The following is a 13,450-nucleotide window of genomic DNA, read 5'->3' as shown; positions in this document are numbered from 1 at the left end:
ACATCCAGGAAAACCCACCCCAGCCCATCGGCGCTTCCCCCCGCCTCTGCAGCCAATAGCAGCAGTGGGACCGGGGCCAAGCTCCTGGTGATTTGCTTTTACAGGATCCAGATATTTTGCAAAAATGTTATGGCATTTATGGAAAAAAATAATCTCGGGGGGAGCTCAAACCCCGCCTGTAACAAGGCACTGTTACTGGGCGGACACTATAGCACTGGACCTTGGGAGTTTTCCATAACTCGGTCGCTGCAGGCAAGCGGCTGTGGGAAGTTACAATCAACAGCCCCAGGGGAAGGAGGGAGCCGGGCTGAACCGAGCTGAGAGAGAGGGCTGCGAGCTTTAATCTTTGCCGTCGCCTGCAGTTTGTAACTCTCTTCTCCCAGAAGGAAACCGAACCAAGGGTTGCACAGCCGAGACTGAGCAAGGAGGAGCAGAAAGAAGTTGGCGGGGACCGTGAAGATGGGAGAAGACGGAGTGCAAGCGGAGAAAAGTAGCGCCCAGGCCGTGCAGGGAACCACGGAGCCCAGCCCGCCCCCCAGCCCGAGCCTGGAGTCCAGCTCGCCCCCCAGCCCGGCTCCCGGCCCCATCCCGGCCGAGTCGCTGCGAGACGGCTCGCAGGTTAACGCCATCACCGTGCTGGCTCTCCTGGACAAGCTGGTCAACATGCTGGACACAGTGCAGGACAACCAGAAAAAGATGGAGCACCGACAGATCGGGGTGGAGAGCTCGGTGAAAGGCATCCAGAGCGACATCACCAAACTCTCCAAGAGTCACAGCACGACCAGCAACACCGTCAACAAGCTGCTGGACAAATCGCGAAAAGTCAGCAACAACGTGAAGGAGATGCGGGAGCGCCTGGACAAACAGGCGGTGCAGGTGAAGAAATTGGAAACCAACCAGGCGCAGCTCCTGAAGAAAAACAACTTCAGAGTGCTGATCTTCCAGGTAAGACTGTGGGGTGGGGTGGGTGCATCAGTCACTTTGCAGTTTTTACACTGATGCTCACCAGTAAACAGATGGCCAGAACACATCGAAAGTGAACGCTGATTGGTGGCAACATCTGCCTATAGACTGGGAACCTCAATGCTGTCAGTTACTGCTTATGTACATTTCAGAAATCAACCCTGCTTTAGAGTTGAGAGTTGTTTACGAATCGCTCCATCTGAGTTGGGTACAAACACTCTTTAAAGAAATAATTACAAATGATAAACATAACGCACTGTAAGGCCTTTATACTCTTTCAACCAGCTCTGTAAAAGCTTCTTTCGGGCGCTTCTGTTTTGCAAGAAACCAGTTTGCGCTCACATGATACATGTTTGAAATGTTAACACTGTAATCATCACTATCCCCACCCTATCTCATGAAACCTGATGGCATTAAAGCAGTGCTTTTTCATTTTGCTTATATGGCGGACTAATCTCAGTTTTTGGTATGTGAGCAGGTGGGGTGTGTCGGGCAATCTGTAGTGAAAACCTTTTTGGGTTATAAGGCAAGGCCGTTCTTGTGTTTGTGCGCTGCTGTCACCCCAGTGTCCTGGGACCAGTGCTCTGCCTCTTTTTTCGGTAAGAGTGGGAGGAGGTTGGAATGCAAAGTAGTGAAGTGTATAATCGTCTGGCTGAAACTATAAACCTCCGAACTGTTTTTAAAACACATTCCAAATGTGTAGAATTAATTTGGCGTTTGTGAAGTTGACCTGTTTGAAATTTCACGTTAGTGTAAGTTTCCACTATCCATTTGACCGGGATTTTAGGAGAACGAGTCACAACACGGACATTTTTCCCAATTTAAAGTAATTGCGGGGCGACGTTTATTTATACAGCAACCGTGGTATTTTGCTTTTGATTTCTTGGACCTTGATAGCTTCTATCTCTAACCCCCTAGGTTTGATTTTGAAGAGAAGTTAGACTAAAATACTGTACGAGGATTAGCAGCCAACTTGCACTGTGAGCTGTATATGTCTTTCAAGCATATTTTTAATCAGTAGGGCTTTAATTTCTAATTTAATCAATGCCTGAAGGTAAATAATTAGGTTTTAATTACTTAGATTATTTGAATTACTGTCGAGCAATTAGGAATCTCAACCAGAAACGAGTGTTTGGAAATGCAGGGGTAGAGAGATATGAAGTCAACAGAACCAAATTTTAAATGAAAAGTAATCACAATAAATGACAGCTAATGTTTTCTTTCATTCTTGGCACAATTCTGAGTTCTTCTAATTCTGTAGACTGACCAGACTTTTGTGTTCTGCAAACTCAGTCACTTTTTAGCGCTTATCATTGTACTCTTAACTTGTTGATGTGCCGATGTGCTTTAATTGCTAAAATAAAGTTTATACTAGCCTTACTCTGAAGCTTACACATATCCCCAGGCTGATGTGCTCATCGCTCTGTTTACCATTGTGTGCCTGTGTATTTTTTAAATCAGTTATTAAGCTGTTCAATGGCCTTTTTGATGCCGAAAATCTTGAAACAATAAATTTGAAGATAGCTGGGTATTTCAAAAAGAAGCGAGATGTTGAAAAGCTAAGAAGGAGCAGTTTTGTTCTGTCATTTTGCTTTTTTAAAAGCAGCTATAGTTTTGTTTAAATTTATAGGGTAGTGAGCAACTGTTGATTTTATACTTGGTGAATCATTGCAGGAAGAAGCAGAGATCCCAGCCAACATTTTTGTTGAAAAACCAAAAGAAGATGTGGCAGCGGAAGGATGTGTGGATGAGAACAAAGCAGTGGAAGACATCCCTCCATCGCTGGAGCTGTCCTCAGATGAAGACATCCACGAAGGTGAAGACAATGACGAGATACATGATGGGGAAAAGGCTGAAAAACTGGAGCAATCCAGGGCTGCCAAAATCAAGAAATCCAGCATGAAGAAAGTTGATAGCATCAAGAAGGCATTTTCCCGGGAGAACATTGAGAAAAGGATGAATAAGTTTGGTACAAAGATTGTTTCGCCTGAAAGACGAGAGAAGATTAAGAAGTCACTGACCCCAAATCAGCAGAAGCCGCACTCAGCGAAGTCCTCCAGCTTCAAAGTAACGCCCATGACTTTCAAGGTGAAAAAGGTTAGGAATGGGGAGACCCCTCCACAGAGCCCCAGTGACACAGTCGTTACACTGGAAGCCGATCCATCAGGTTCCCCTGAAGACAGCGAGTTCCCGGAAGTGCACCTAGGCCCCAACACTTTAGCATCTGAAGAGGTTAAAGAGATGGCAGAAAGTGCAGAGGAGGAAATGAAAGAGGCAGAATTAGTGATGGGAAGCAGTAACAACCGGGGCATTGTGATGAAAGCGGAAAGCACAGAGGAGGCTGAGATACTGCTGGAGACTCTGCCTAAAGACGAACAAGAAGGAGAAGACCAAGAAAAATACATAGGGCCGAATATAGAGCTGCATATTGAGGAGCCAGATGAGCCTGCTGTTCTGCAGATAAAGCAAACAGCCTAAACCCCTGGAGAGCAGATCAATGAACCTCTGTTTGTATACAAAAATCATGCTTACGATAGTTATTATTAGCTACTGTAACCCTACGAGGAATGTGAGAGGGACTGAAGTATGTTGTGGGAGGGAAGATGAGAAGTAAATGGTAAGAGAGTAACAGATATGAACAAATGGTGCTGGGCTATGTTTATACAATTGTGTATTTGGTGTGGAAGCAAAAATGGTTTTGAAACCTTTTGGGAAAAGTTTGAGTTATTTGGGTTTAATATTGTAGGCCTGAATAAAAGTCATAAAACAGACACCAAGCCAATTTATGTTTTAATTATTTGAAATGCATCCGTTTCGTACATACAAATACTCTAATTTTGATTCATAGCTGCATGCTCTTTAGATAGATGCCAATTCACTAAAAGAATTGTGCTTAAGATTGAACCCAAAGAAACTGGCTGAAAAGGAAATAGTACTGTATCATCACTCCCTGTATAAATGTAAGCAGTTCAGCTACCCTGGTGCCATTTTCATGGCCTGTGTAATGTAGATGAATTCTAGCTTCTTTCACCTTCTTATTGCTGATTGAGGAAAGCTTTTCTGAGATAAATTGCCATGATAAATACATAAGCTAATTATTTTCACATGTAATATATTGCTTGATGAACATTCTTTTTGTTCTGTTATTTTCAGTTTGCTATTAAACAAAATGAAAGCCAAAATGTTTTATAATCCTAATTAAATATCTAAATAAAAAAGAATTAAAAGTGGATTCCTGCCTGTTATTCCTTACTACTAACATTATGATAATCAACCACTAATAGCATGATATTGTGTACAGTATAGAATATATATCTTCCTACATTCATGCTTAATTCCTTTAGGTGGTTATGCTTGTTAGCCAGATTAATTGACTATCGTTTCAAGTGTAGTGAGTCTGATGGTGACGAGCAGCAGAATACTTAAGCATACATCCCAGTGACAGTTTGGGCGCTGATGCGCATCTTCAAGAAGTGGATCGTGTAAAATACTGTTTATTTGACAGAATTTCCATGTAATGAAGGAAGCTGTGTTGACGAGTAGTGATTGTCAAAACAAGGTACCATTTCCAGTAGGACCACACATTAATCAGAACTGTATTCCTCTACGTGTCAGTAAAAGCTGAAATTTGACCATGAGTTTCATTATAAAACTGCTAGATCAGCATTGTAGATTCTAAATAACTAGGGCCACATATGGCTATTAATGAGCTTTACATTTTTTTTCCCCCTTTTGTAGGTAACATTGTGATTACATTATTATGGGTAAGGAAATGTGCTCTACCTTTGTGTTAAACAAAAACAATTTGTATTTATTTACAACCTTTTAATCTAGAAAAATGTCTCCAGGCCTTCACAGAGGTGGAAGTGCTGGAAAATTAAAGAATGAGTTAGGAGGGGTTACTAATAGCCTAGTTAAAGATGTAGGTTTTGGAAAGGAGAGGATCCCAGGGCCTTAGAGAATTGAAGGGAAGTTCATTGCAGTAATAAGAAGTGTTATGGCAAGGTGAGATGGGTTGAACTGGCTCCCCTCAATTCAGCCTCCTAGATTGGTCACAACAAAGGTTTAAACTTCCTTTCCATGAGGATGTGCTTATTCCAAATCCAAATTTATTTACCATTTAATAAAGAGCCAATCAAACAAGGTTTTCATAAGTCAAAGAGCAAATTTATTAATCGCTAAGCCCAAGGGGGTGGATTGGGATAATAAAAATGCGATGTCTCATACACCAGTATCAGAAATAAAGAAAGTTAGAGTCCAATAAGAAAAAAAAAACGAGTATATGCTTAAGATTCCTTTGATTGTTGTTGAGGCATAGATTGTTAAATTTTGCAGCTGATTTAGGTTAGCTGGATTCTTGGATGCAGTCAGCTGTAGAAGATATTGCAATTCTTTCAAATTAGGGGTGGCCGCTTTAGGACAGAGATGAGAATCTTTTTTCTGAGGGTTGTGCGACTTTGGAATTCTCTGCCTCAGAAGGTGGTGGAAGGGGGGTCATTGAATATTTTTAAGGCAGAAGTAGATAGATTCTTGTTAGACAAGGGAATCAAAGGTTATTGGGTTTAGATGGGAATGTGCAAAGCAAAACACAAGATCATCAGCCATGATCTTATTGAATGGCGCAGCAGGCTCAAGGGGTCAAATTTTGTACTCCTGTTCCTATTATGTTCTTATTCTTAAGAGATCTCAGTTCCTTGGTAGCTTTCTTGTATGTTGACTTCTCAAACCAATTTCTTGTTCCAAGAAAAGAGCTCTTCAGCCTTTCTCTTCTGCTAAAGTTTCTTGCAAAAGTCTCTGCTCTGATGATCTGCCTCTAGCCAGTTCTTAAAGTCCTGCTGGCTGTATGTTCCAGAGGAATTTGATTACCATGTCTGCTGTAGTCATTGTGTTGTAGGACAGGTAGTCCCATTTTTGATATCTCATCTCAGAAACTTTTGAAGCATTTCAAGATAGTGAAAGCCAACAGGGGATGGGGGTCTTTCACACTCCACAATGGGGTTTGAGTGCCTATACCCACTTGAGTGAGTGCAAGTTGCACACCCTGGCTGGCTAGCAGTCCCCCATTGTCTAATAAGATTATAGTTTATTAAAATCCAGCACTTCGCACTTTAATATCTCTTCCTTGGTGATGAGTTTCGATGGATCTGTAAATCACCAGAACTGTCACTCTCTTCGCATGCCCTTTAGGGGTGGGGGAGGTCATGTTTGCTTTTCTTACCTTCACCTTGGCAGGTGGCCTCACATTTTAAAGTAGTTTGTTCTGTCTCATTTCAAATTGCAACATTTCCAGTCAGTTGAAGGTTTGAAAATTATATTTCAAAAATAAAGGGTATACCTTCGTGACAAGAAGTGGATGCACAATAGGCCAAAAAGTAACTCGAGAGTTCTGGGGAAGTTGTAGGCTGGAGATGGTTACTTAGATAGGAAGAAATGAGTTCATCAATGGATTTCTAGGATGTGAATTTAAAATTGGAGAGGTTCGGTGACCTGGAGCTAATATAGACAGGACTGATAGGTTAGCAGGATTAGTGTTGGGTGAAGAGGAACCGTGATCAGAGGAAATAAGATTATAATTGCCCTTCTTAAGGGCAATTAGGGATGGGCAATAAATGCTGGCCTAGCCAGCGGTGCCCACATCCCGTGAAAGAATAAAGAAAAATGACGAAGCTACTGTAAGTGTGGCAGATCAATCCAGATTATTGCTGGCAGTGTTTAATTTATAACACTGTGTGCCACAAGCCACTTTTAATAAATAACTGCCTCCAGAAGGGTTATCATAAAGGGCGATTCATTGTCAAACCACAGCATTTTAAAGAATCAATTATACCAATTAATGCAAAGTTCTTCTTGTACAGAGTAAGAGTGCCACCTACTGACTGAACTACACTATACCAACAGCGATACTTGAAGCGCCATGCTACTTGTACAAAATCATTCTGTCTGGAGTCTGATGTTTTATTTGTAAATCATCAGATTTCCCCAGGTCAGCTTCATACCCTTCAATCTTGTAACAAAACATAGTTAAGTGACTTGACCCCTCATTCATTGCAATCTACCACCCCATCTCCAATCTTCGTTTCCAAAGTTTTTGAATGTGTTGTCACCTCCCAAATTCATGCCCATCTTCCCAGAACTCTAATCAAGTTTCAGCTCTTGCTTCATTAACTGAAACAGCTCTTATCAAAGTCACAAATGGCATCTTATGGGACTGTGACAAAGATAAACTATCCCCCTTGTCCTTTTTGACCTGCCTGCCTCTAATGCTTCTCCACCATCTGGGTGGGACTGCAGTCTCCTGGTTCTAGTCTTATTTATTTAATTTTAGCCAGAAAATTAGCATCAATGGTTACTCTTCCTATTCCGACATAGTTAACTCATATACCACAAGGGTCTAACCTTGTCTAATTCCTAGTTCTCATCTAAGTACTGCCCCTCGGCAACATCATCCAGATACAACATCAGTTTCCTCATGTACCCTGATGACACCCAGCTTTCCTACACCAGCACCTCCTTGACCATTCCACTATCTCTGTTATCAGACTGTTTATCTGACATCCAGTATTGGATGACCAAATTTTCTCCCAACTGAAAACTGAATATTGGGAAGACTGAAACCATTGCCTTTGGTCACTGTCACAAACTCCATTCCCTCGCAGGGGATTCCATCCCTCTCCCTAGCAACTGGCTGTTTGCAACCTCATTGTCATATTTGACTCTGAGATGAGCTTTCAACCACATAGCTCCACTGTCATTAAGACCTCCTATTTCGATCTCCATAACATCACCCAACTTCAGCCCTTTTTCAACTTTTCTGCTGCTGAAACCTTCATTCATGCCTTGTTAGCTCCAGGCTTATCTATTCTAATGAACTCCTGGCTGGTCTCCCATATTCCACTCTTCATAAACTTGAGGTCATCTTAAACTCTGCTGCCCATGTTCTAATTTACAACAAATTCCGTACCCATGTCACTCTTATTCACTGACCTACGCTGACTCCCTGTTAAGCAATGGCTCGATTTTAAAACTCGTGTTCTTGTCTTCAAATCCTTCTTTGGTCTCATCCTCCTTATCTCTGTAATGTTCTCCATTACAAATCTCTAAGATACCTGCACTCTAATTCCAGTCTCATGAGTGTCCCCAATTCTAATCACTCCATCATTGGTTGTCATGCCTTCAGCTGCCGAGGCCCTAATCTTTGGAATTCCCTTTCTAAATCTACATCTCTATCTCACTCCTTTAAAACACTCCTTAAAATTTCACTCTTACCAAACCTTTGGTTAGCTGCCCTAATATCTGTACCATATTTTATAATGCCTCTATGTATCACTTTGGGATGTTATATTACATTTAAAGTGCTCTGTTCATAGAAGTTGATGTGGGTTTCTTTCGATTTACTTAGTTTTCTGTTGGAAATCTGATCAATCACTGCTTTGGAGAACATATATATGTTTCTATTGAATGGAGAAAACCAGGTTTGTACCTGACCTCCCAATTTACCCATTTTGGAACAGGGAGGCCTCAAATAGGTCAGGGTTAATAGTCCAACAGACTGCTGACCTTGAGAAAAGCCACCCACAAAGATTTAGCAGGCTCAAGGGTGTAAGATTTCCTCTTCTCCATTAGTTTCAAATTGGCACCATCAACAGGTGACATCTGGAACAGGGCAAGCAGCAAGTAGACCAATCGGCCAATCGGATTGAATAATTCTCACTGCTAGTGAAGCAGGAAGTAAACGGCAGGGAATCTGAATTACATTTAAATCATTGTACATAAATCAAAATAAAGATTGGAACATACGCGTTGGATTGAGAGAAGTTTAAATATTCCAAAGCAAACTGTAAAAAATTAAAATTTCTTGTTTTTCATTTTTAAAAATCTTGTTTTTCAGGGCCAAAGAGACTGTTAGCAATAATTATGACTTTGTACATCATTAAAAACTCAGCTGCTTCTGACTAAATATGGTTTAACATTTTATTTGTTTTCTTACAGCAAGAATATTGCATAAATAATTGATGTTCATGTCAAATCTGTGATTCAGTATTGATTCCATCTACAAAGACTGCAACACACACACCATGGAGAAGCAAGGTACCACTGACAACAACTATTGGGTTTCCACCTTAAACTGCCATAAGTTGCTGTCAGTTTTACACAGTCATGAGAGCAAGCATTGACATCCTTACTGTTACTACTGCAATTCCAGACCATTTTCTTACAGAGTCTGGAATAGCAGGAATGGAAACTTTCCTGTGAGTTCACATATGTAATGCATCAGATTGGGAGTAGCCCGGAGTAATAAATGTTGGGAAGTGTGATGAAACAAGGGATAATCAAGAATTAACAATCTTATCCAAATTTAACTTTAAAAGTTCAATTTCTCTCTATTTTGTGGAAGCAAAACATTATCATTGAGCAAAGGAAGGTCAAAGGTACTGATCCCACTCAAAAGTACTTCTTTCTCTTTAATAGATTCTATGTTTTGTGAATCTAATGCAAAGTTATGCAGCACTGACGCTTGTTAAGATCAACTGGCCAATAGCAACATGCACCTGTAACACAGTGAATGTCCCAAGGTGCTTTAGAGACATATCAAGAAAATGGACATCAAGTTTTATTATCTTATCATCCTGCATCTCCAAAATATAGATACTTTAGGGATTCCTTCAAAATAAGTCCTTTTTACAACATTTTTGATCCAGGTCCTCTGGGATTCAGGACTACAGGCTCTGCTTGACAAATGGAATTATGATATTATTGCTATAACAGAGATTTGGCTCAACGAAGGGCAGAACTGGGTACTGAATATTCCTGGGTATAAGGTTGTGAGAAGAGACTGGAAAGGAAGAAAAGAGTGGGCAGTGGCAGTAATAATTAAAGATGGCATTACAGTACTGGAGAGAGTGGATCTTCCTGAGGGGTCAAGGATAGAATCTCTCTGGCTAGAGGTAAGGAATGAAAAAGGTGCAAAAACATCGATCAGTATAGTGTATAGACCACCAACGAGAAACAAATCTGCAAAAAAATTACAGAGAGGTGCAAGAATTATAGAGTAATTATAATGGGGGACTTCAATTATCCAAATATAGACTTGGATAGGAATAGTGCAAAGGGATAAGAGGGTTGAGAATTCCTGGAATGTGTTCAAGTTAATTTTCTGCAGCAGTATTTTTCCAGTCCAATGAGAGACAAGGCACTGTTGGTCCTGGTTCTGGGGAATCAGTTGGCCCAAGTGAACTAAATATCAGTGGGAGAGCATTTAGGAGACAGTGACCATTGTATCATAACATTTAGGTTGGCCATGGAAAAAGACAAGGGACAATCCAAAGCAGAGATAATTAACTGGGGGAGAGCCAACTTTGATGGGATGAGAATGCACCTGAGTTATGTGAGTTGGAATCAAATTTTGAGCTATCTTCCAAGAAAACATATTGCAGGCAATGTCAAGGTATATTCCCTTGAAGGGGAAAGATAGGACAAATAAATCCAGAGTGCCTTGATGACGAGAGAGATAGAGGTGAAGATGAAAAGGAAAAAGTATGTATATGACAGATTTTAGATAGAAGATACAATGGAGAATCAGGCTGAAAATAGAAGGACCAGAGGAGAAGTGAAAAAATTAATAAGCAAGGAGAGAGAATGAAAAGAGACTGGCAGCTAACATGAAAGGAAATCTCAAGATCTTCTATAAGCGTATAAATAATAAAAGGATGGTAAAAGAAAGAATAAGGCCAATTAGGGGTAAAAAAGGGGACTTGCACGTGGAGGCAAGAGAAATAGCAGGGATATTAAATGAGTACTTTGCATCTGTCTTTACAAAGGAAGATGTTGGTACCCAGGCTGAGATGAGAGAGGGGGTAACTGGTACACTAGAAGAATTTACAATTGAGGAGGGGAAGGGTTTAGAATGGCAATCTTTACTTAAAATTGATAAGGTACCAGGACCAGATGAGATGCATCCAAGGGTACTGAGGAAAGTGAGAGTGGAAATAGTAGAGGCACTAGTGAAAATCCTCCAGTCTTCCTTAGACACAGGGCTGGTGCCAGAGGACTGGAGAATTGTGAACATTATACCCTTGTTCAAAAAGTGGTGCAAGGATAAAGCCAGCAACTACAGACCAGTCAGTTTGACGTCAGTGGTAGGAAAATTTCTGGAAACTGTAGTTTGGGACAAAATTAATAGTCATTTAGACAATTGCAGGAAAATTAACGAAAGTCAGCATGGATTCACTAAGGGAAAATCATGTTTAACTAGCTTGCTCTAGTTTTTTGAGGAGGTAACAGAAAATGTTGATAAGGGCAACACTGTTGATGTGGTGTATATGGATTTCCAAATGGTATTTGATACAGTGCCACACAACAGTGCCAGACTTGTGAGCAAAATTCTGGCTCATGGATTAAAAGGGAGAGTAGACACTTGGATGAGAAATTGGCTGAGTAACAGGAAACAGAGTAGTGGTTAATGGATGTTCTTCAAATTGGAGGGAGGTTTGTAGTGGAATTCCCCAGGGGTCAGTGTTGGTACCCTTGCTCTTCCTGTTATATGTTAACATAAGCTGGCGTTCAGGGCATGATTTCAAAATTTGCAGATGATACGAAGATTGGAAACATTGTCACCTGTGATGAGGATAGTCTTGAACTTCCAAAGTACATAGATATGTTGGTGGATTGGGCAGACAAGTGGCAGATGAAGTTCACTGCAGAGAGTGTGAGGTGATTCATTTTGGCGGGAAGAATATGGAGAGACAGTATAAAATAAAGAGAGAAACTCTAAATGAGGTGCAGGAACAGAGAGACCTCAGTGTATATGTACGTAAGTCATTTAAGATAGGGCATGTTGAAAGAGCAGTTAATAAAGCATATAACATCTTCAGCTTTATTAATAGGGGCATTGAGTACAAGATTAAGGAGGTCAAATGAACTTGTATAAGACACTAGTTAGGCCTTATCTGAAGCACTGCGTCCAGTCCTGGGCACAGTACTTGAGGAATGATGTGAAGGCATTGGAGAGAGCACAGAGGAGATTCACAAAAGTGAATCCAGAGATGAAGAACTGTAGCTATGAGGATAGATTGGAGAGGTTGGAACTGTTTTCCTTAGAGAAAAGAAGGCTGAGAGGAGACTTGATAGAGGTCTTCAAGACCCTGAAGGGTAGGGACAGGTTAAATAGTGAGAAACTGCTCCCACTCAAGGGAGCATAAAGAACTAGAGGGCACAGATTCAAAATAATTGGCAAATGAAGTAAAAGTGATGTGAGGAATGCTCTTACAGAGAGCCAGTGCAAACCCGATGAGCAGAATGGCCTCCTTCTGCACTGTAAAGATTGTGATTCATAGAATCATACAGCAGAGGAAATCATTCACTCCATCATTCCCTTGCTCACCCTTTAGTGAAGCTATCCAATTAATTCCATCACCCATAGCCCCATTTTTTTTAAGCATTTATCCAATTGTTTTTTGGAAGTTGTTGCTGAATTTGCTTTCACTGCCCTTTCAGGCAGCAGATTCCGGGATATGATAACTTGCTGAGTGAAAAATGTTTCTTCATGTCACTGCTGGTTCTGCCAATCACCTTAAATTTGTGCCCTCTCCTTATTTCCCTTTCTGCCACTGGAAACAGTTTCCCCTTACTTACAAAACCCTTTGTGATTTTACACCTCTATCAAATCTTCTCTGCTCTAAGGAGAACAAACCCAGTTTCTTCCATCTCTCCAAATAACTAAATCTCTGTGCACCCTTTCTAAATCTTTGACAACCTTCCTAAAGTGCAGTGCTTGGAATTGAACACAATACACCAGCTGAAGACTAACCAGTGTTTTGTAAAGGTTTAGCATTCTTTGCTTTTGTACTCAATGCTTCTATTAATAAATCCAAGTATCCCATATGTTTTTAAACAGCCTTCTCAACTTGCCACTGTCACTTTCAATAATTTGTGTGCGTACACGTGAAATCAGGTCTCCCTGTTCCTGCCTCCTTTAAAATTATAGCATTTTAATATTGCCTCACCCCATTTTCTGATCAAAATTTCACATCACACTTTGTGTTAAAATTTTTATGCCTTATGTATTTTAATTCCATCTCTGTGTTATCCTGGAGTCTGTTCCTACATTCCTTACTGTTAACTACATTTCTGAGCTTTGTGAACTCATTACCTTAACTGGCTGAATTAGCTAGCAAACCTTGTGAGTGCCTCAAAACGGAAGTGCCCTTGGAGAGATAAGTATAATTGAACACTCTGGATAGCTGAGGGTGGAATATATCACATACATATATATATATATCTCAAAAACAACAGTCCTAAAACAGACTTATGTGAACACCCACTGCATACTTCCATCCAGCTTGTAAAGCAACCTTTCACCAATGCTGTTTTCTGTCCCTTAAGTAATTTTGTATCCATTCTTCCAATCACAAATGGAAGCAGGTATCGTTTCCATTTCTACCACTGCTTTCAATGCCTGCCTGCAAGGCTTGATTGAATTGCAAACTTC

General features: G+C 40.7%; 1 protein-coding gene across 1 annotated transcript; it reads left to right on the top strand.

The window, feature by feature from the left end:
* Positions 1–167: 167 nt before the first annotated feature.
* LOC121285271 (caveolae-associated protein 2-like) lies at positions 168–4,195 on the top strand. The gene is made up of 2 exons (XM_041201673.1): positions 168–945; positions 2,638–4,195. The coding sequence occupies exons 1-2, from the start codon at positions 460–462 to the stop codon at positions 3,439–3,441; spliced, it is 1,290 nt and encodes a 429-aa protein (XP_041057607.1). The 5' UTR covers positions 168–459; the 3' UTR covers positions 3,442–4,195.
* The last annotated feature ends 9,255 nt before the right edge of the window (positions 4,196–13,450 follow it).

Source organism: Carcharodon carcharias, chromosome 12 (genome assembly GCF_017639515.1).
Source record: "Carcharodon carcharias isolate sCarCar2 chromosome 12, sCarCar2.pri, whole genome shotgun sequence".
In the NCBI taxonomy this organism is placed as follows: Eukaryota; Metazoa; Chordata; class Chondrichthyes; order Lamniformes; family Lamnidae; genus Carcharodon; species Carcharodon carcharias.
Note: the sequence above shows the minus strand (reverse complement) of the source record. Positions and strands in the feature narration are given on the sequence as shown.

Excerpts from the sequence above, each read along its gene's own strand:
- LOC121285271 (XM_041201673.1), top strand. The coding sequence starts at position 460 with ATGGGAGAAGACGGAGTGCAAGCGGAGAAAAGTAGCGCCCAGGCCGTG. Across the intron at positions 946-2,637 it reads TCAGAGTGCTGATCTTCCAG|GAAGAAGCAGAGATCCCAGC; the intron begins GTAAGACTGTGG and ends GAATCATTGCAG.